This window comes from Rattus norvegicus, chromosome 8 (assembly GCF_036323735.1).
Source record: "Rattus norvegicus strain BN/NHsdMcwi chromosome 8, GRCr8, whole genome shotgun sequence".
NCBI lineage: Eukaryota > Metazoa > Chordata > Mammalia > Rodentia > Muridae > Rattus > Rattus norvegicus.
In genome coordinates, this window is record NC_086026.1 from 39,388,674 (window position 1) to 39,410,052 (window position 21,379).

A 21,379-nucleotide genomic window follows, 5' to 3' on the forward strand; every position below is an offset into this window, starting at 1 on the left:
TCTCCTCCTGTCTGTCTCTGCATTCACCTGCCTCTGGGATGGAAGTTATGTCTGCCAGGGTCCTAGAGCCTGTTAGTGGGCTTAAGAGCGAAACAGAAGGTATCGTTCCACCTAACTCTGTCCTGTTCTGCTGTCCATGAGTGAGACAGGGCAGTACTCACTTTTTTTGAGATTCCCATTCTTTTTGCATGGTTGACCACTTTTTGGGGGGATGTGCTTTTAGAAGCCAGCGGCAACTTCCGGCAGCCAGGGTTTTCAGCTCTTCAACTGCAGCCAGTTTTCTCCTTGTGTTCTTCTCCCATACTGGGGCTTGTCCTAGGCAACTTGAACATGGCCCCTCCTTTGAAAGTGCTCTCGTGGTGTTTGTCAGAATGGCAGCCTTTCCTTGTGTGCTCTTGGTTGCAGGTGAGAGTTCACAAGGCCATGAGCCATTAGGAAGCAGAGGGATGACCTCAGCCTTCCCCATGTAGGGCATGGAAGTCTCGGGTTGACTTTCTCTCCTTCTAATCTGAAGCCATTTTTCTCTGCTCCCCTGGGCCAATTTTCTAGGTCTGTTGCCTTGACAGAGTTTTGTTGTTCGAGTGGGCCAATCAATGAGATGTAGACCTTGATGTAAATGCCAGGCAAGATCATTTTAAGACCCATTTTCTTTGGCATCAGGTATGCCCATCTCTTAGGCTTTGATACTACAACATACATTTATCTAAAATCCTCAAGACAATACAATTTTAGTAGGTGAAACAACATGTTGCTTGGATTAGCTTTATAGTCTCTCTCTCTCTCTCTCTCTCTCTGTGTGTGTGTGTGTGTGTGTGTGTGTGTGTGTGTGTGTGATTCAGAGAGGAGGGAGAGGGAGAGAAACAGGTGAAATAAGAGTCCATTACACTCTTATGAGTGAAAATTACCAGAAATAGTAAAACCCGGTGAGAGAGTGGCTGCCTCTTGACAGGATTTTCCAGAGATGAGTTGAGTAGGTGACGTATCCAGCTTGAGTTATCGAATGTGGAACGTGATAGCAAAGTCCCCAGATTTGGATAAAGAAGGCAGCCTGGCCACATGCGTGTCTCCTCCCCTTCTTGTCTTCAGAACGCCACCTCTGTACTTGGGCACTTCTTTTCTTCTCTCTCTGAGCCATTAGGGTTCTTCTTGGTGTCTGTTTACTCTGAGGAAAAGCCAGCAAATCTTTGTGTACATAATTAGCCTTATTATATGTACACTGACCCATTCGGGTGAGTCAGGAGTGAGCACAGACGGGAGGAGCCAGGCTGCTGGTTAACCCCTGTGCTCCGTTGGTGTGGAAGGAGGAAGCCTTACCTTAATCCCAGGAAGGGAACAGAGATGCAGTAGATTCTGTAAACAGTTTCCGGATCCTACCTCTGGGGGTTATCTATATGAAATGCACAGTCTTGGAATAATTTTAAAGTTTTTAAATAGCTCAGATTTATGTATTTTTCAAACAGAAACATAAAAAAAAATCTTGTCCCTCTCAGCTCTGAAATTTTACTTCTCTTAATTCGATTTATACAGCCTGTTCCCATTGGTACTGGAATTGAGTAGGAAGACGCTGGAATCTCAGAAGTGGAAGGCTATCTTCTGGCCCTAGTTACTCCCTCTTACTCTGTGACTGTATGCTAAGCCCTTCTGGAGTCCTGCTTTCTCTATTAGTAAAACGGGACCTGTGAAGCACTTTTCCAGTCCCCCAGGGATAGGGCGGAAAGGTATTTGAACAAGGTTTTGGTGAACCATACATCAGTTTTCCTTCTCCCCTCCTACTGCTCTCTTTATAACAGTACTCAACACAGGACTGGCAGTATTCTCAAGTACACACTTTATCCCAGAGTAGCATCCACAGGACACTGGGTGATCATCTGGGATCGCTTATCTCCAGCTTTTTTCCTCACTGTCTTAGCAGTGTGTCCCAGGTGCTGTGGTCTTTTCTACATCATTTGTCGAGAACAACAGGAGAAAGGACTTGAAAGGCTCTAAGCCTTGAACATCCTCTCAAGCAAAAGCTACCACATTCAAGTTCTTTGTAACACTGTGGATCTGAGCAATTCTGTTTCAGAGAACTCCAAAGACTGGTAGGAAAGACACATAAGACACCTTTGAAGGGTTCTTGGAAACCTAACAGCCCTTAACTTTGACTGACACACAAATAGAATAGAAACACTTGTTTTTACATTTCACTTGAAATGGTTTGGGGTTGTTAGGGGTTGGGTCTCACTGAAACACAGGCAGGTGTTTTTCTGCCTTCGGAATGCTGCTGGCTCAGTAAACCTGTGGATTTCAGGAGAACTGGCTTGCCTGCTTCTACACTGTGCATCTTGGAATGGTTTTTGTTTGTTTGCTTGCTTTTTTTTCCCCCTCAGTGGCTTCTGTACCACTGTGTTTTCAGATATCTAGGTTAAGTCCTATAAATGTTATTGCAGAGGTAGGGTCCTCAAGAAAAAAAAATCAGTAGACAGAAGTCTAGTATATGACTCCATGCACTATGTTGAGGGTCTCCGGATTGGCATACTGTATCTTAAGTTAGATTCTCTGTAGTTTGAGACACCATGCTATTTGAATTTAAGATATTGTAATTATCACCACAGAGGTAATCTCAGTAGGTTTCTAAGAAATGCAGGTTAGTTAATGCTCCCAGAGGTCCTGATTCATGTCCAGATGCTGCTCTTAAGATTAGAAGCTATCTGTAGTAATGCAAAGTATTATAGTAAGTAGTAAGGCAAACAGGAACCACAGTGATGTCTGCTTGCCTAAACCGTGCCAGGTTCTCCTTCTGCTTAATGATTTCATCATCGTCATCACCATCACCGTCGTCATTGGTGTGAATAATTACCAGAACTTACCCAGTCCTAGATAATACTGAGGGGCCTTTCTGTATTGGACTTTGAAGTATAAGCTTGATATATCCACTTCAGAGCATGGCTATTGGTCATTTTTAAATGACGTGTCTGTTCCACTGAAAAGACAAGCCCAGCCAACTGTTCTCGTATGTAAAGTTTAAAAGTTTAAATCTCGAGCTTTACCAATTCAGAAAACTTCTGACTTTTCCTTTTCCACACCCTTTGGTTCCAAGGACAGTGACAGTGTCATCTGCTAGAGCTCACAGCCCAACCCAAGTGTCTCACACGTGGGAACAGTTTCCTCTAGCTGACTTGGGGGATCTTCCCAGGAGACCCAGCACACAGTGCTCACTGCAGTAGAGACCCAGGCAGGTGGCTGCATGTGGACTGGACTTTAGGGGTGGCATAGAGGTGGCCAAGTCAAAGTAGTTCCAGATGCCTCCATGCGGGAGCTCGTGGGACTCTAGAGATGCTTGCTGCCCTGACAGGAAGCAGAAATCAGCACGGAAAAGTATCTGCCTTAGCACTGCTGGCCCGACAAGACACCAGAGAGCTCTAGAGTTGACGGAAGTCAGCCCCAGGGAAGCCTCCTTTCCAGGCTCCCTGTCGCTGTCCTTGCTTGGCTATCATCTCACGAGGCCTTCACTTGGCCCCAGCTTGCATGTGTAGAAGAAGGCGACGTTGGGCTGCCCCACCAATTCCATCACAGGCTCAGTTTATAGTAGCCCTACCGACACTCCATTAGGGTTGGCCTACATTTTCCACACGTGGCCCCAGCCAGTTTCCACTACCAGGAAAGTTCTTTTCATAGAGTTTTTCATCTAATGGAGGGGGACAAAGACACAAAGGAGAACCCCTGCAGTTCAAGTTCCCGAATTGATATCTGGATGGGAGCTCCTAAGGCACGCTCCCTACTTAGCCAAGGGGCTTCATTCTCCAGAGTAATACTGACATGTGCTCTGAAGGAGCGACATTCTAGATCACTTAGCCACTCTTAGTTTGCTGAAATAAAGGCAAGTGGAGAGCACTGATGTGTTTCTTAGTGACCTATTTGATGATCACGCCATTGTTTGAAGGTTATGTAATCAACAGTCATCCCTTCCTCAAGCTTAGTTTTATTTTATTTTTTTTACTCCCAAATCTGGGATTTTCCATCATTTTGTCAGCCTTCCTGGAGGGCATGTTGATGATTCTTCCATTAGAACTTGTTTGGAATGTCCCAGGGCAATCCAAACACTCGGGGACTTGAGATTTCTTGTCATTGGCAGGGACTGGGAGAGCAGCCACAGTGAACCATCTTCTTAGGCTGGCCCAGACCCTGGGCTGCTCCCTGGCAGCATGGCTGGGAGTTTTCTCTGCCGTGCAGTGTCGCTTCTGTTCATTTTGACATTCAGTGGGAATATATTGGCTCCTTTTCTCAGATGTCACTAATTTTCATTATTTCCCTTATATATGGTCAGGGATTTTTTTTCCTTCCTTTCTTCTTCCCTTTTTTCCTCCCTCCCCCATCCCTCCCTCCCCTTCTCCCTCCCTCCCTTCCTTCTTTCCATCCTTTCAAGTAGCCAAGGCTTGGAATAAGCTAGCAGAGGAACTTACGTAGTATTCTCTTCTGGAACTTAGTCATCTTACATCAGTTTCTGCATGTGGTACATTGACAGTCCAGGCTTCTAAAATTTAGGGCAGTGAAGGCAGTCACTTCAAAAAGTCACAGAAAAGCTAGGTGGGATTAGCTCTGGGTAGAGATTGACCCAAGATGAGTTCAGAAGATGGTCGATGTTGGCCCTGTGTATGTACTCATATTGGGAACAGGGCCTGTAAGTGTGGGAGGGTATAACTGAGTGGGGTCTGACAAATGGTGATAGTGGCAGGTCTTCAGGATTCAGTGCCTCACTGTCCTTTCCCACGCATGTAAATCATAAACTGTGACTTCCTGTGCACACTTCAGGCTCGCCTGCCTATGTTTTCAGCATTGCCACTTTTGTAGTCAAAGCCACTGTCATCTCTGGGTGAACAAATGCTGTCACTTTCTTAAACGTGCCCCGACAGCTACTCATATTCACCGACACCCCTCTTTATAAACCAGCCAAGGCAGGCTCCTGGAGCACAATGCAGGGAGGCCATCCCTCTGATTAAACTAGAACAGCTTTCTGTTTTCCTCAGGAGAAGGTGGCCTACTTAATGTTCCCACTTACTCTTGAACCTCACGTCAAAGAGCTACCCTCCCGATCACTCCGATTCAGCAGCTGTCCATCTTTTACTTTTTTCTTTTACATGTTACAAGGTTTTATTTCTTCCCTTTTCTGTAATTTTAGAAATTAAGTTCGTTCTATGAAAACTTCATGTATGTATATGTATCTGAGTGTGAGTGTGTGTGTGTGTGTGTGTGTGTGTGTGTATTTTGATTGTTCCTCCTCTTATCTTCTTACTGTTCTTGTCACCTCTTGCCCCATTTTCTTCCCTAGATGTGACTTTTGTTTTTGACTTGGTGACTCAATTAGTTTTATCAGGGCCATCTGTGTGACTTTTGGTTTAGAAATATCCATTGGAGCCTGGGGGGGGAGGGGTCAGCACTGAGTACACGGTTAAAACAGTGACACCCCATCTCCCTGAATCTGTAAGTTAGTGAGTAACTCACAGTGAAGGGCAGGGCTCCCTAAGCCTCTCTTGTCCACACTGGGCTGTAGGGGAGCTAACTCTCCTGAAGAACTGTACAGGCATCCATAGCTGCTGTGTGTTTGGGATTGCAATGGCTGGGCCTTTTATAACACTTCTCTGTGTATCCTGTTCTAGCTCTTACTGTATTTCTGGTTCCTCCCCTGCTTTGTTCCCTGCACCTTAGAGGGGATAGTGTAAACCCCTCTAAGGGGATGCTTGTTTGGGGCTGAGCACTCCTCGGCCGAGTATCCTCAGCACCTTGTACAGCTAGCTACGAGTCTCCTTTTCCACCATGGCTGCAGAAGACGCTTCTCTGATTAAAGATGGGATTAGCGTTTGTTGACGAATATAAACATAAATATTTAGAAGGCAGTTGGGTGCTCCGCCGGTTCAGCTAAACAATAGCATCCAGTTACCCCCGAGTTTTTGAGAGGCCTTAATGTACCAGGCATGGATCCTGTCCTGTGGAATGGGCCTTAGAAGCAGAGAGCAGTTGGCTCCCCTGCCACGGAAGTGCCAGTATTGCGCAAGCCGGCACATCTGCTGGCTGAACTCTTGGAGCTTGTAGGGGTCACAGCTGTGTAAGAGCACTCTTGCCTTTTTCTCCAGAAGTCTCCATAGCACGTTTTAAGACTGTGCAGATTAGCTGGAGGGGAGCTTCTAGCTCAGTTTCAGCTGGATTTCTCTTTATCACTCAACGAAGGTGTGTGGTAACAGTGACTCTTCTGCTAGAGAATAGGAAAAAGAAATCAAAGTATCCCTGTTTACAGGCTCTCGACAGTGTGCGCTAACAGAAAATTCCCAACCGGCTAGTTTCTGCCAAGTGGTAGGATACAAAATTAACTTACACAAAAAAGTCGGTGGCCTTTTCATATATCAGTGACAAAGGCACTGAGGAGGAAATCAGGGGAATAATTCCATTCACAATAGCCCAAAAACAAAACAAAAAAACCAAACAAACAAAAAAACAAAACAAGGGGCTGGGGATTTAGCTCAGTGGTAGAGCGCTTACCTAGGAAGCGCAAGGCCCTGGGTTCTGTCCCCAGCTCCGAAAAAAAGAACCAAAAAAAAAAAAACAAAAAAAAAAAACAAAAAAAACAAAAAAACCAGAAGCAAATCAAACAAACAGAAGCGAAACAAACAAACAAACAAACACTCTTGGTGTAACCCTAACCAAGGAGGTGAAAATCCTCTCTATTCATCTTTCCCATACCTCCGATCTCATGACCTTTATTTATGCTGTGCAAGAAATTGTGTTCCTTAAGTTGGGGGCTCACCACTGGATTCTGTGTGGAAAAGCAGGCTCGTGCACTCTGTTCCAATAGGCATCCAGGAAAATTGAAAATTTGTATCTGATCATTTCCAGGTGGGGCTTGGGGCAGGCCACTCTGGGAACAGCTAGGATGGAGTGTAGTTTTCTTCCTTAATTTCTGAGTGTCCATCAGATCTCACCATCCTTCTCCCAGAGACAAGGCTTTCCTCTCCTGCAGAGCAGTTCCTGTTCTTGGCGTCTTCTCTTTTGAAGCCCCATTGGTATTGCATTTGCGCCTGTAGATTTTGAATGACTGAACGCAAGGTTCACAATCCACCGTCTTTTCTATTTCTGTTCTGTTCCCCTCGATTCACATTACAGGCACTAAGTAATTCTGGGTTGCGTGAAGAATATTGGTCCTTCTTTTTATAGGTAACCGAGACTATGTAGTAATAGCTCAAATGGTTTCAGTGAATAAGTTGGATATGTGGGGGAAGGGTGAGGGTAGTGGAAATCAGAAGGAAGAATAAGGATTTTTGCTCACCAGGATGCAGAGTGTTGTAAGCAAGACACAGGGTTGTTTTTGTTTGTTTGTTTGTTTTTTTGTTTTTTTGTTTTTTTGTTTTTTTTCTTTTTTGGTTTTTGTTTCCAAAGGGGCTTAGTGTACTGTGGAAACCCCCTTCAGTTTTACCTGCTGCGATGATGATGAAGACGTGAGCACAGTTCTTTCTCAGTTTGCATTCTCTTCACACTCTGTTCACACTCTTCCCTTCTTTGTGCGAGTTTTGTTTTTCATACGCTGCTTTGTTTTCCCTGACAGATATGGAATGCGCAGATGTCCCACTGTTAACTCCGAGCAGCAAAGAAATGATGTCCCAGGCACTGAAAGCTACCTTCAGTGGTTTCACAAAAGAGCAGCAGCGACTGGGAATCCCCAAAGGTATACTTTACATGGTAGGAAAAAGGAACGCCGAGACGGATGCTTAGGGAAGCTTCATTTGCTCTCCCCGTAGCTAGGCTGGGTAAGATCAGTCACAGTGGAATCTGTGATGGGCAGTTGCAGAAATCCACGAGACATGGGGACAGATGCTCCACTCCTTTGTCATCGCCAGTGGTCCTAGGACAGTGTCTCCCGACCTGTCTGTACACCAGCATCTCTGGATCTTTGAGAGCTTCTGGAGTAAGCCCCAGACCAATTCAAGTCATCCTAACGGTCACTGACAGCTTTATTTTGTAAACTCCTCTAACAATTCCAGGTCGTAGGCAAGTCTGGAGAACCTGACTTTAGAGTCAGTATGGGTGACCATGGATGAACCCAGGGAGCTGGGCTGCTTTATATTTAGACTCTGTTCTCTTCCATGTGCTTTGGCAAAGTGTGCTTGCACTTTGGGCGTTCCTATCTAAAAGGGTTTACTGAGTCCATGGAGTCTGGAGTTATCATAAAAAAGTGAACTATGAATTGTCAGCTTTCCCTAGGAACATTTGCTGGGCAGTCATGAGTAGGCAAGCTGTGTCTTGTCCTTATTTTGCTTTTCATTTTGCGTTGATGTTGTTGTTAAGAAAGTTGAAGGAAGGCTGTCTATAAATAACACCTCATCTAACTGGAAATGAAAGACTTCCAGCATGGCCAGACCGAAGAGCTGGTTACATTCTTAGAATACATCTTTGCATTTTTTCTTCTTCTTCTGTTTACAACTCTACTCCAAACCTGAGTGGACCACAACCCCAAGCATCCTTTGTGGACCAGAAGGCGAGCAAAATGACTTCTGAGCCCTGGGTGTTCCAGCACCTTGTGCAGTTACTTTTGGTCCAGGCATCACTTACGTGCACCGTTTTGGTGTCATTGACAGATACAGCTCTGTCAAACCTTAGGCCAGGTATGAGGATTTCATGATATCACTGCTACTCAAAGCTGGGCCTGTGGTCACAAATAATGACACTCGAATGGCTTGTCATTACTAATTGCTGGGATTATTGTAAAACCTAAGTGGCTAAGATAAGAATAATCGAGTATAAAATCCTCAAGTGTGTCGCAGAGCTGAGAGCAGACGGGGGCATGCAGAATTTGTGGAAAACACTTTACACTGTTATTATTGCCCTTAAAGAAGGCATATTCCCTTATCTGGGGGCTTTAAATTTTTTTTTTTAATGGGATAAGGGTGAGAGAGGAGATCAGTGGAAATCTTGGTCTTAAAAAAAAAAAGCAGGGAATTACTCTTGGCTGACTTTAGCTCCTCCTATCTGACAAAATAGGGCAAGTGGGGTGCTAGATATGGGGAAAGAAATCTGAGAGGTCCTGGACAAGATGCTGCTCCCTGGGTGTGAGAGTCACTAGCGTCCTCAGCCCTGTCCCATCTCTTCCTGCCTTCCCTCAGCCTGACCCACTGTATCCTCACTTGGCCTCTCTCTTCTCAGACCCCCGGCAGTGGACAGAAACCCATGTCCGGGATTGGGTGATGTGGGCTGTGAATGAGTTCAGCCTGAAGGGTGTGGACTTCCAGAAGTTCTGTATGAATGGAGCAGCACTGTGTGCCCTGGGTAAAGAATGCTTCCTCGAGCTGGCTCCAGACTTTGTGGGGGATATCCTGTGGGAGCATCTAGAGATCCTGCAGAAAGGTAAAATGTGTGGAAACAATGGGGTAGGGAAGTGGAGGGGGGCATTTCTCTAAAAGTAGGAGAAGAGCTGGCCGGATGGTGGGATGTTCTTGCTTTTGCCTGTAGGTGTTCAGCCATGGCATAGATGGTCTGTGGGGATGTGTTTGGTGCAAAGCAAGAGCTCAGTACATGCTGGCTCCTCTATGCCTTAGGAGTTCATATTTTAATTTTTAAGCAAGACTGTACTTTAGATTCCTGTATACACTCCATGTTATTTTTGTAGACCCATACATTATTTGAATAAACAGTGCCTGGACTTAAATAAATCTGGATTTAAGAAACAGGTGTTTTTATCTACTCCAGAAACTTTAACATATACTCCCTTGATCTATGACGTATCCTCTGGTAACAGGAGAATACAGCTTTTCCATGCTCATTAGCACGACAAATGTCTCTGCCAGTTGCTGGTTTGGCATTATGGCGGTGTAGAACACCTTTTACACTCCGAGCCAAAGCTAGGGTTATATCAGGACGTGGTGTTGCAACCTTTTAATGACACAGCCTCCTCTACTGGCCTCTTCTAACCTTTTTGGACCAAGTGACTCATGTCCCGTAGCACCGGCTGAGTATAGCAACAGCAGCGGGTGGCAAACTTGGGTGTTTCTGTGCTTATTTGTCTAAATTTCTTCTTAAAATAAATTGCAGTTACCAGCAGTCAGCAGTGCCCTACAGCTGACTGTAAGCCTAGAAGCCTGCTGCCCTCTGTAACCAGGCCCACCCTTTCCCTGTGGTCACCAGCCTCAAGCTCTAGGCACAGTCACTGGGGGTAGGGCACAGAGCTCATTCCTCGTAAGACCTTCCTTTGTTTAAGAGTATGCCTCAGTCTCAGGACTGAGGAGAGACCCAGGTCCCATTCCTCTGGGCACGTGAATGTGATGTGCGTTCCTTTGCCTCAGCTTCTCATTGAAAATGATCAGCGGATGAACACATTTAAGGACTTGGTGGGTCTCTCTGGGTGCTGCTACTCAGGACAGGACAACAGCTCTAGGAACTGTACTGGTGCTGACCCCACTAGGCACTGACTTGAGTGACCTGCTCGTAAGAGGAAAAGAAAGATGTGGTAGACTCCTCAAAGCGCTGGCTTGGTGCTGCCTTCTGAACACAACAGCAGGTTGCACCAGACCATGAAACCAAACATAGTCTGTCAATACAATGCTTCTCTGAACTCAGAATGAATTCCCACAGTGGGTGTACCAGGAGCTGGGGGTACTCTCAGTCTGTCACTGGCCATGGTCCATTCATATCCTTGATTCTGAAGGGCTGCCAAATAGATTTTCTTTCTCGGAATTACCCTCAATTAGTGATCAACACGTTAAACTTTACTTCTAAGTCTGTTTTAATTTCACTTCCCACCCAGTGTTCTTGCTGTGCTAATGTGCGTTCACAGGGAACTGCTACTAAGACAGGATTAGACTGTGGACTGCTTCTATGCAGGGGAGTACCGTCAGGGAACTGAAGTGCAGTACAGTGTAATTGAGTCCGTGTGAGGAGGCAATTCTGTCACCCCAGCCGGTGTCCCATCGCTTGAGGCAGTAAGACTGTCTTTCTGGGGATTCACCTTTCTGAGTGGATGATCAGGATGCTTGTAGGCAGAACAGCGTCCTTTCTGTGATCTCACTTGAGCAGCATGGCAGCCAGAGAACATAGCTGCTCGGGGTGGAGCTGTAGGCCAAAGGTGCAGGGGATGTTTTAATCTGATAAGCCACTCAAGCAGAGTTTAATCATTTTATCTCAACTGGGAACTTTTTTTTTCCTCTTTTTGAGTACAGGCATAAACTTGTTTTCCCATCAGCCTTTGCTCTCGGCAGGCTAGCAGATACCTGAGGAAAAACTGTATCAGCAGTCTCCCTTTACAATTGATCTTTGCAAAGCAATGCAGTCAGCAGCTCAGGCATTTGATTCTAGGGTAGCCAGAGTACTCTGAGCCCACCATGACAGTTCTGCTCCCCGCTACACTTTCTCTTTATTTCTTTCTGAGTCGCAAGGAAGTTGGCATCGAGGCAGTTTGGCTGTGTTGCTTCTCACGGTTCACTGAGCGGAGTCACCTTACCAGTGTCCTGCTTCTTGTCTGGGCCTGAACTTGAATTCCAAGAACAAAGAGAAAAGCAGATTAAAAAAAAAAAATCCAAATATCTGAAAAAGTGGAAGATACAAATACCTACTTGCCCAAAGACTGCAATGTGTTCTGAAATGGTTTTCAGTTGATCGGTTTAAATGCTAGGTTCTGATCATGGTCCTTGAGGCATCCCCAGACTGGAGCCTGAAGATTCAGTTCCCTGAAGGGAAACACCGAGATACCAAGGCTGAGGGCTGCTGGTTTTTCTCAACCCTCAGTGATTGCCCAATGGGTTTCCTCCCAAGATAAGTGGACTAGTCCCATTTCACAGCTATTGAAATGCTAAACTCAGCCATACTTTTCTGATGTCATCCTGAGATAAAGCTGTGTTCAGGCAACCAAGACACCAACTCCCGCTGTGGGCTTGCAGACTCCGTATAAAAGAAAATGTTGAGATTATCAGGGTCCTTGTGGGTAAGATCCGCGTAGGTCAGTTGTCACGTGCATGCTATCTTTATTTTATTCTCTGGTGTGTTTCTTACAGAGGATGTGAAACCGTATCAGGTTAATGGAGTCAACCCTACCTACCCAGAATCCCGTTACACCTCGGATTACTTCATTAGTAAGTGCTGTCTTCCACTCTCCTCTGTCTCTTGGCTCTTTATGGTTCGAGAACTTGGAAAGGCTCCCTGGCTTAGTTGATCTCAGATGCTTTATTAATAACCCCATAGAAAGTAATATTTTCTTAATTATGTTCTGCTTTTTGTTACTTATTTTATGACTTTTCACCAAGCACAAGCATTAAGCTCGTATGAGTGCTTATCAGTCTACAGAGTTCCTGCAACTGGGAGGGAATACACCCTGGCCAGATTATGATCTTATTTAATCCCAGTGTTCTAGTGACTGGGAGAGGGTTGGGTTACAGATTTGATTTTGACTTATATGCTTTCTTTACCTATTATTGACGAGGATAGGATTTGCTATGGAATCCTTCTGGATCCCACACATGCTCCATGCAGTGTCACATTCTATGGTAGAAAGCACTTTTTAAAAGTGCGTGACAGCTTAGCACCCTGTAGAGGTGTCCAGAGAAAAAGAGGATCATTGGGCTTCTCTGATGACCCTGACTTCAAAGGTAGTGTTAAAAAGGTGTGATTTTTTTTCTTTTTAATCTTCTGGTTTATTATAGTTTTTACTCCAATGGCGACAGTTACATTCGCTACATATCTGGAGTTTATTGAAATGTTGCAGACACTGTGCATATATACACACACAGCCTCATTTATTCTTCATCACAGTGCTCTGAGGGAAACTTCATCAGCCTTATTTTATAGACCAGTAAATTAAGGCCCAAAGGGAAGGTGCCTTATCAGGGGCTGCAGATAGCAAGTTGTGCCATCAAGGTTGAAGCCAAGTCCTCCGGATTCACGCTTCTCTTTTAAGGGAGTCAGCTCACATCACATGGTGGGGCCTTGATAGGTAGTAGGACTTACTTCTTTAAGGCACCAGTGTCTCCAATTGTAAACACTCTCCTTCTCTAGGCTATGGTATCGAGCATGCTCAGTGTGTCCCTCCCTCAGAGTTCTCAGAGCCCAGCTTCATCACAGAGTCCTATCAGACGCTGCATCCCATCAGCTCGGAAGAACTCCTGTCCCTCAAGTATGAGAACGACTACCCTTCCGTCATTCTCCGGGACCCTCTCCAGACAGACACCTTGCAGACAGACTACTTTGCCATCAAGCAAGAAGTGTTAACTCCAGACAACATGTGCATGGGGAGAGCCAGTCGTGGTAGGTCCAATTTACCTTCAGATTCCTTGGGTGTACAAGAAGTACCTCATTTCCTTCATGGTTCAGGTCCCATTTTGCTTACTTATTACTCCCACATCCATCAGCCTCAGCCTTTCGTTTTAAACAGTGTATAGACATGAAGATCTGTCTGCCATGGGAGTTCAGAATTACCCAACCCGATGACAAAGAACCGGGGGTCCATGATGGAACTCGGTATGGCGGAGTTATCATCAAACGTATTATCAGGATAAAATGGCTTGCCTTCAGATTACGTCTAGGTAGCTTTGGAAAGGTAGGCCGCAGGTTTTTAAAGACAGTTTTTGCCTGAGATCGTAATCCTCTTGAAATTTGGCATGTGCTTTGACGTTCCCTTCAGGGTTCACCTGGGTCATACTGTAGGCCCTGGTGTGTTTCTTACAGAGGTACCTGAGATGACCCTTGCTGCTCATCCTGGGAACGTGTAGCCACTTGGGACTTCTTTGGTCTGGGAAGATACAAGATGGTTAACCAATGGTTTATTTGGAACTGTTCATCAACAGGGTGGTGAAAGTATGTATTTAGCTAGGAGGCCAGGGGAAAAGGTGACCAGAAGGCTTCCCAAAGAAGGTACTCTTGTTGACAAGGCTATTATAATAGTGATAAAACAGCAGCTGGCAGTGAAGTCAGTGTTTCAAAATAGGTCTCGCTGACCTGATGCCCCAAAGGTAGAAAGCACCTGATGTTTAAGACGAGGCCATGAACATTTCACGACCAGAAGCAGTGTGTTCTGATTGCCTGTGTAGTCTGTTAGAAGGAGAGCTTCTTCATCCAGGAAAAGCCCACGAGTTTCTGAAAAGCCTAGACATGACTTTCCTGGTGGGAAAGTATTACGACAGGAAGAGATACGGGTAGTGATTCTTGCTCACAGAGTGGGTGGGTCCCTGTGCTACCTGCTCAGTGCTCTCTAAAAGGGCGAGAGTTACCCCATGGCCACCGTGAGCCATCCCTACTGTTCTGCTCATCAACTGTTCAGGCTCAGGCTCGCTCCCAGCAAGCCTTAGGGTGGCTCTCTAGCCTTGTACAGGGAAAGCCCCTGCAACACCAGAACGCAGGTTGTCCCGCTTACGTTCCTAGGTTGTTTGTGTTTCAAACCAAAGGGAATGGGTGGGACCGGGTCTGTCTTCCCCTTTCTGCCCGTCCTTTATTTTTGGGTACGTGTCTATTTAAATACATACCCTCAAGCGTATGCATCTGTGCACTTCTTCTTAAGCAGGTTGAAACCTTAGCACTGTTTTCTTCCTCGTGGGGCTGTCTTTCTGTAAATTTACGGAGACCGAGTTGTGGGTTTGGGGTTCAGCTATGTTGTAAATCTGTGTAGATCTGTAATCATATTGTTTTACAGTTGTGGCCGGTTTTGCATTTGTGGAAATGCCTTTTCTTTCCCTTGTCTCTTCTTGGTTCTTGGGTCCTCACCCCCCCTCCAAACCCTAACTAATGATTATAAACCCAAACTGATCCTTACCGAAGGATGTCAGGTGTTTCTTTGTGGCTCTACTGTGGTTCACCTCCTCCAAGCTCAGGTCACAGACTTAAGGGGAAGAGCAGCTTGTGCAAGCCTGCTTGCTGCATGGTAGAATGTGCTGTAACACGTCCGGCCAAAGGGCCATTGACTCTGACTGTTGTGATTGGTCTAGACTGAAGACATTACTGTTAGCTGACTATTAATAATCGCAGTATTCAGATTCTGTGTTACAGTATACAAAGTACTTCTCTGTCCCACTTGTTTGAGCTCTGAGGCCCGTCTTTGTGTAAGTCTTTTCTGTGGGTGGCTGTGGGGCTACCCTTCTGTTCAGAGTGCTGTTCCGTGGACTCAGTTAGCTTTGGAAGAACGTTGCAGAGGCCTTCCTTGGAAAAGATGGTCAGTGCTAGTCTTGGGGAATGGATGCGTGCCTCCCGGATTGAACAGGGAAGCAGAACCAAGTGTCTAATCCTTTTGGATTCAAGTCAATGTTTTGGAAAAAAATACCCGTCCATGAAGGCTTCCAGCTCCAGGGTTGTGAAATAAGAACTAAAACGAAAGCTTCACTCTGCTCTAAACCACAGTCTGAACCGAGTGGCATCTGGTGAGGCTGCAAGAGAGTAGTGACGCCTACTTTAGCACTTAGGATAAATGAAGCCCTTTCAGCTCCCAGCCCTCTATATGAAAATGGCTGAAGAGATAGAAAAATAGCAAGAGACGGAGACATAGAGAATACCTACATATGGGTGACTCTGAGGGCAGGCCTTCCTTCGTGGAAACATGGGTTTTCTTTCTTAGGCTTTTGGTGTATTTGTGCTAGAGTGAAATGGAATGACAGGTAGAGTTCATAGCTAGCACGAGAACACACCTTTCATGAGATACTAGGGAAGTTTCTGCTCTGCTTAGAAGGCTGTGGCATTCCGTGTGGGGGCTGCTTTCTTGAGACATTTAATGTGACTAGTAATGGAAAGACACTAATGTGGTGCAGGCTGGGTCACTCACTCCTCAGGCTCTGGCTTGCTTTCTGAGCGCTGCCTTCTTTTGAGCAAATGAGCAGAGGGTAGAGTGAGATACGACATTTCTGTCTTTAGCAGTACAGGAGGGAGCAGCGGGGCAGAATGTCCAGAGCAGAAGTACTTGTTTATCTGGGTTTTCTTTTTTTTAATTTCGAGAACAATATCTTTCCCTTGTGTTTGGGCAGCTGCTTACGTGTCAATATTACTTTCTTAACCAATCCACAGCCAGAAGCACACTGATATGTGGTTGGATAAGACACCTGACTTTGAGGGTTTAGCCAGCTTCTCACAATTGAGAACTGATCTGAAGGTGTTTCTGCAGCCGCCTTTCTCACACCTTTCCATCTCTTGGCTCATGTTGGGTAGGAGTGGCCATCCCATCTCCTGAGGTCTTCCTCTAGCTGCCCGAGAAATAGCTGATCACTGGACATAAAAACAAATGTTCCTTCATGGATCTTCAACGTATTTATTTTCCTCTTGACGTCTCCTTGTTAGCCCCCTCTTTCAATGGTGTTTTTGCCAATGGAGATTTCTCCAGGAGTGCTCACACAACCACAGCAGCTGTTCATAACCTGGTTTGGGAAAAGAGGGAGCTTGCATGATCCTGTGGTCGGTTCAGAATGCCTTAAGCAACTCACCCAGTGAAGGGTTTCTGACCCTGCTCTGGGCTTCCACTCCTCAGCCATCCCTTCTGCTGCTCCTGCCCATGGAGTATGAATTCCAGGTTCTTAACTCTACTGCAGAGGGTAACTGATATGGTTTACTGCCGACAAGAACGACTGAACCTTGCTGGGTTTTGTTTTACTGTTCTTGAAGGCACCCCATAACTTTTTTCTCCATTTGAGAGGTCATAAAGGAATGGGTTAGTACTTGGAGAGAAAGTACCTAAAAGGTAATGCTTTAATTCCAAGGTCAAGGAAGGACAATCTACCCTTAGTTTAATAGAATATTTTTTTCTTATGATCAAAGTATTTTGCCAAATTGGGCCTTCTGAAATCATTTCATTGACTGGAATTGAAAAAAAAAATCCATCTGACAGTGTTCTATTTTTTTTCTTGTTAACTTATTAAATCTAATGTATTAACCAGAAATCTCACGACAAGTAGCACTCGAAGCTTCTAAATTTCTGGCTTTAGAGTTCTTGAGGTTCTGTCCTCATGACAGATCTGAGGAATAGAACCTTACTTTGGTCACCATGCTAGGAACTAGAAGCCAGGCAGTGGCAGCAGCTCTGACGTTATGGCCAGGTCAACATTCTTTCCCACAGTGTAGACTCAGGACTTCCGGGACTCCTGTATCCCTGGGCCCTCTCCCCCTTCATCCTCTCCAGATCTGATTAGCAATCTGTCCTCCATAAGAGGGATTTCACAGTTGTTTTTTCCCAACCCCTCTTCCCTGCCCTCTTCCTACCTCCTCCTTTACCTCCAGGTAAACTCGGGGGCCAGGACTCTTTTGAGAGCATAGAGAGCTACGATAGTTGTGACCGTCTCACCCAGTCCTGGAGCAGCCAGTCATCTTTCAACAGCCTGCAGCGTGTCCCCTCCTATGACAGCTTCGACTCCGAGGACTATCCCGCTGCCCTGCCCAACCACAAGCCCAAGGGCACCTTCAAGGACTATGTGCGTGACCGTGCTGACCTCAACAAGGACAAGCCTGTCATTCCTGCTGCTGCCCTGGCTGGCTACACAGGTAGGCACCCAGCCCCTGTCTAGGTGGCTAATTGCATGTTTCTGTGGGCTGGGTCAAGTGTAAGGCACAGAGACCCAAGGGCACCCCTTCTTGTTTTTGTGAAGAGTAGATGTTTCTCAAGGGTCTTTAGTCTCAAGCCACTGATTTTTGGAAGCCAATAGTATCATTCTGTCTCAAGGGCTCATTTTTAAAAGTGATAGGGAATTTAACTTTCGAATTTCTTTCATATCTGGGGAAGGGACCTGTGATGACTGGGAGTTTCTGGAAACTGCCTTGTGGGTAGAATGGAGGGACTTTTGCTTGCCTGCTCTGGGGAGACCCTTTCAAATATAAAACCAGAAGCTGGCTTTCTCAAAGGCGGAGTTGAATGGCCTGCATGCTGGCGAGTTTCACAGTATGGTTGCTGTTTGAATTTAGGAACTGTGTTCTAAGCCCTATCCGGATCCATTCTGGGCTTCCATAGCAAAACACTCAACAACAACAACAACAACAGCTACAATAGCAGTAACAACAACAAAACCACCACCACCACCACTGCTACACTTTATGATTGGTTTTCTTCCAGGCGTGAAAGCTTTAATTAGAGTAGTAGTGATTTCAGAAGGAACCCAGAGGATGGACGAAGTTCACCAAGCTGGGGCCTCGACAGAGGAGCTGAGAGTAGAGCCAGGCCGTTCCCTGCTCCGATGAGGAGCAGCTCCTGTGCATTTAGCCCAGGAGACTGGGAATAGTTTGAGAAAAAATCAAAAACACTGAATAATAAGCATGCTAAGCGTCAGATCCTCTCTGCAAGACTGCAGTGTTGTCAAGAGCCTAGGTTAACTTTCCTTAGCCAGATGTTAAACTGCCGTCCTCTTAAGATGTCTTCAGCTGGACAGCGAGGGCTCTGTGTGACGGAAGATGGGCAGCAGACGTGGTGTTTCTGCTGCCATAACTGATTTTTTCCCCAAGTGGGCTAGGGTAGTCTTGGTATCTTTCTGAAAATTAACTGATCTTTAAGAGCGAAATTTATACATGTAGAGAAATTACCCCTCCTTCCTAGATCAAGAATATATTCTCTGGGTCGCATTCCACAAAGACCCTAGCTAGAGGAGTCACTGTATCAAAGAGTGCCCAGGAAATACATCTGTGACTGGGAGTGACAGCAAGGACCATATGTAGACTCATGAGGAAAAGACAAACTTGAAGACCCTTCTTTTTCTTTCTTTCTTTCTTTTTTTTGAAGTATCTAAATGTCTTTTATTTTGAGGATATTAGTAGGAGGGACTTGGTACATTTCAAGAGGATCTTTTCCTCTCTCTGGAGAGCAGATTATTGGGAGATTACTCATTTTCCTTGAAGATGAGAAACAGTACAAGAAGTCTTTCAAAGTGTAGAAGAGTGGGAGAGTTTGACATTGAGACTCGACTCCTCCACCTGGATGCAATGAGAGAGCGGAGGGAGGGGAGAGGACTGCTCTGAGGGGAAGAGGAAGGCAGGGGTAATGCGCAGATGACTGACGGTATTCTGGTATGAAAGTCGTTTGATAGGTTCTGTCCCTCTCTCCCTGCCTGCCTCTCTCCTACCTTCCAGTCTTCTCTCCCTCCTTCTCCCCATGGGATAAGGGATTAAAACAGCCAGGGAGGAGAGGAGAGGAGAGGAGATGGGAAAGGGATCATCACTTTACTTTCTCAAAGACTAAGCTATTCCAATTGGAATAAGAAAAATGAAGACATGTCCACATTTAGATTCCGTCTCTTTACAATTATGGGCTTAACTTTTTCAGACTCAAATAGTGGTGAGAACAATAGACCAGAAACCAGAAGTTCTCTGAGCTCCCTCCCAGCTCTAACACACTGTGTGATTTTAGGCAAATTTACCTTGTACCTTTTTCTACTTTAGTGAAGTAGAACTGTTCACCCTTATCCTGACAGTGGGAGATGTGTGAAATGCAGTTGAACCAAATCGATTAATTAAATGAGTGCTAGACATTGTGCTAGACATGGTGAGAAGAAACTCCTACTTGTAATAAATTGATTATGTCAGCAAATGAGCACTAACTGGGTAAGAATAAGACGCACTCCCCCCCCCCCCAGGCCATCTTACCCAGTTTATTCTGAATGTCCTTAGATTTGAATTACAATCTCTTGTTGCTGTGGTCCAAATGAAAGTAGGGATTTGTTATGCATGTCATAGATAGCACACCGAATTTTGGCGGTTTTTCCCATGAGCTCTTGTCCTCGGGGAACACTTCCTGCCTCCACTCCAGGTTCTCTGAGCCTGTGGCTTGGTGGCCCCTTCTCAGAAACAGATGAACAAGAGAAGGAACGCATCTGTCCTGCCTCTTACCTGAGGGGACAGCTAGAGTGTCTGCAAATGCATGTCTAGCATTATGCAAGCGTGTTAGGATGAGCTGACATTTGAAAAGCACTTTGAAAAGTGGAGATCACTCTGTAACTGTTGGCAGTGCTTTTGACGTAAACATTGTTTGTGTATAAACAGTGCACTAGCTTTCTGTCTCTGGTTCTGATCCCTTTTATGTCCCCAAATTCAATTGCTGTAGCTTGTGTGTGACCTATACTACGGGCACTCAGACTTCTGCACCAGGGCTGCCTGGCCTGGACTACCTACCTACATGTACTTACCATAACTGCCTGGCCTGGACTGCATGCACATGCTTACCATGACTGCCTGGTCTGGACTACCTACATACATGTGCTTACCATGGCTGCCTGGCCTGGACTGCATACATGTGCTTACCATGGCTGCCTGGTCTGGACTGCATACATGTGCTTACCATGATTGCCTGGCCTGGATTGCATGCATGTGCTTACCATGACTGCCTGGCCTGGACTGCATTCGTGTATTTAGATGTACCTAGCTGAGGAAGAGGAGGCATCTTCTACATCTCTAGATGAGGGGCTGAGGTTTCTGTCCTTACTGCCTCCACAGGAATACACTCTCCTCCTTCCTGTGATAGCTTAGTTACTGCACTGTAAGTGTGGAAATCAGTTAGCTAGAAACGGAATTTTCACATTCTCTCGCACAGTTACATTCTTCCTTCAAAGATAAGAAAATTGCATCAACCTTAGCAGGGCTCCCATGGCAACTTGTTAAATTAGGTCGAGATGTGGGGGCAGATAACATGTCTTGAAAGCCTGCCTGTTCGCTGAGTGAAGAATACATCAAGTGCAATGTTGGCTTCCTCCAGAATGTACCTCCTTACCTTACTGTTTCCGGTTATCAGACCGTACAATCGCAAAGCTCTGCTTTCTCTTGTTCATAGATGCATTCTCAATCCTTCAAATTACAACACAGAGAGCCGCCGGCCCACTGTTTCCTGTATTCCCTTTAGACCTTAGAAAAACGCTAAGCACTCAGTGTGTGCTCACATGCTGAGATAGTCAATTTGTTATGACTATGGGTCCTTTCCCCCTGTGTCGAGCACAATGTGTGACATTCACTTGTTCAATTAATATATTTGGGTGTAGGGATGAAATACTATACTGGATTATGAAATAGTAGTCTCCTTTCCTCCCTGTCCATCTGGCCCCATTTTAGAGATGGTAAAACTAAGCATAAAGAACACGCTTCATCCGAGGTCAGGTAGTTTTGTTCTGCAAGGAGGTAGTTCCTCAATGAATTTTAAGTGCTGTATGCCTTGCTTGAATGCACCATCTGCTCTTCATGTTAAGGAATGAGGACACTCCTTGAGTATCTCCATGTCCTACGCAGAGGGATTATGACCCAGTGGCCTCTTGTCACTAATTAACACTCCATACATGTGACTGAGGGGAAGGGGGAAGGGCAAGAGCTGCTTTTGACTTCAGTCCAGAGTTCTTGGCCTGTGAATCACCATCAATGAACTTTTTTCCATCTTCCTAGTCACGGTTACCAATAAAGGCCCATTCTACTGCAGGTGACCTACTGGTAATTCATGTCT

General features: G+C 45.5%; 1 protein-coding gene across 4 annotated transcripts in view; it reads left to right on the forward strand.

The window, feature by feature from the left end:
• The window catches only part of Ets1 (ETS proto-oncogene 1, transcription factor), a 122,087-nt gene that overhangs the window by 84,738 nt on the left and 15,970 nt on the right, over positions 1-21,379 (forward strand). For 2 of the 4 annotated variants that reach the window (XM_017595451.3, NM_012555.2), the window contains 5 exons: positions 7,574-7,693; positions 9,169-9,369; positions 12,009-12,086; positions 13,006-13,254; positions 17,197-17,457. In XM_017595451.3, the coding sequence (XP_017450940.1) occupies positions 7,574-7,693; positions 9,169-9,369; positions 12,009-12,086; positions 13,006-13,254; positions 17,197-17,457 (909 nt within the window). The remainder of the gene's footprint in view (positions 1-7,573; positions 7,694-9,168; positions 9,370-12,008; positions 12,087-13,005; positions 13,255-17,196; positions 17,458-21,379) is intronic. The other 2 variants (XM_039080790.2, XM_006242752.3) reach the window with 1 other exon arrangement.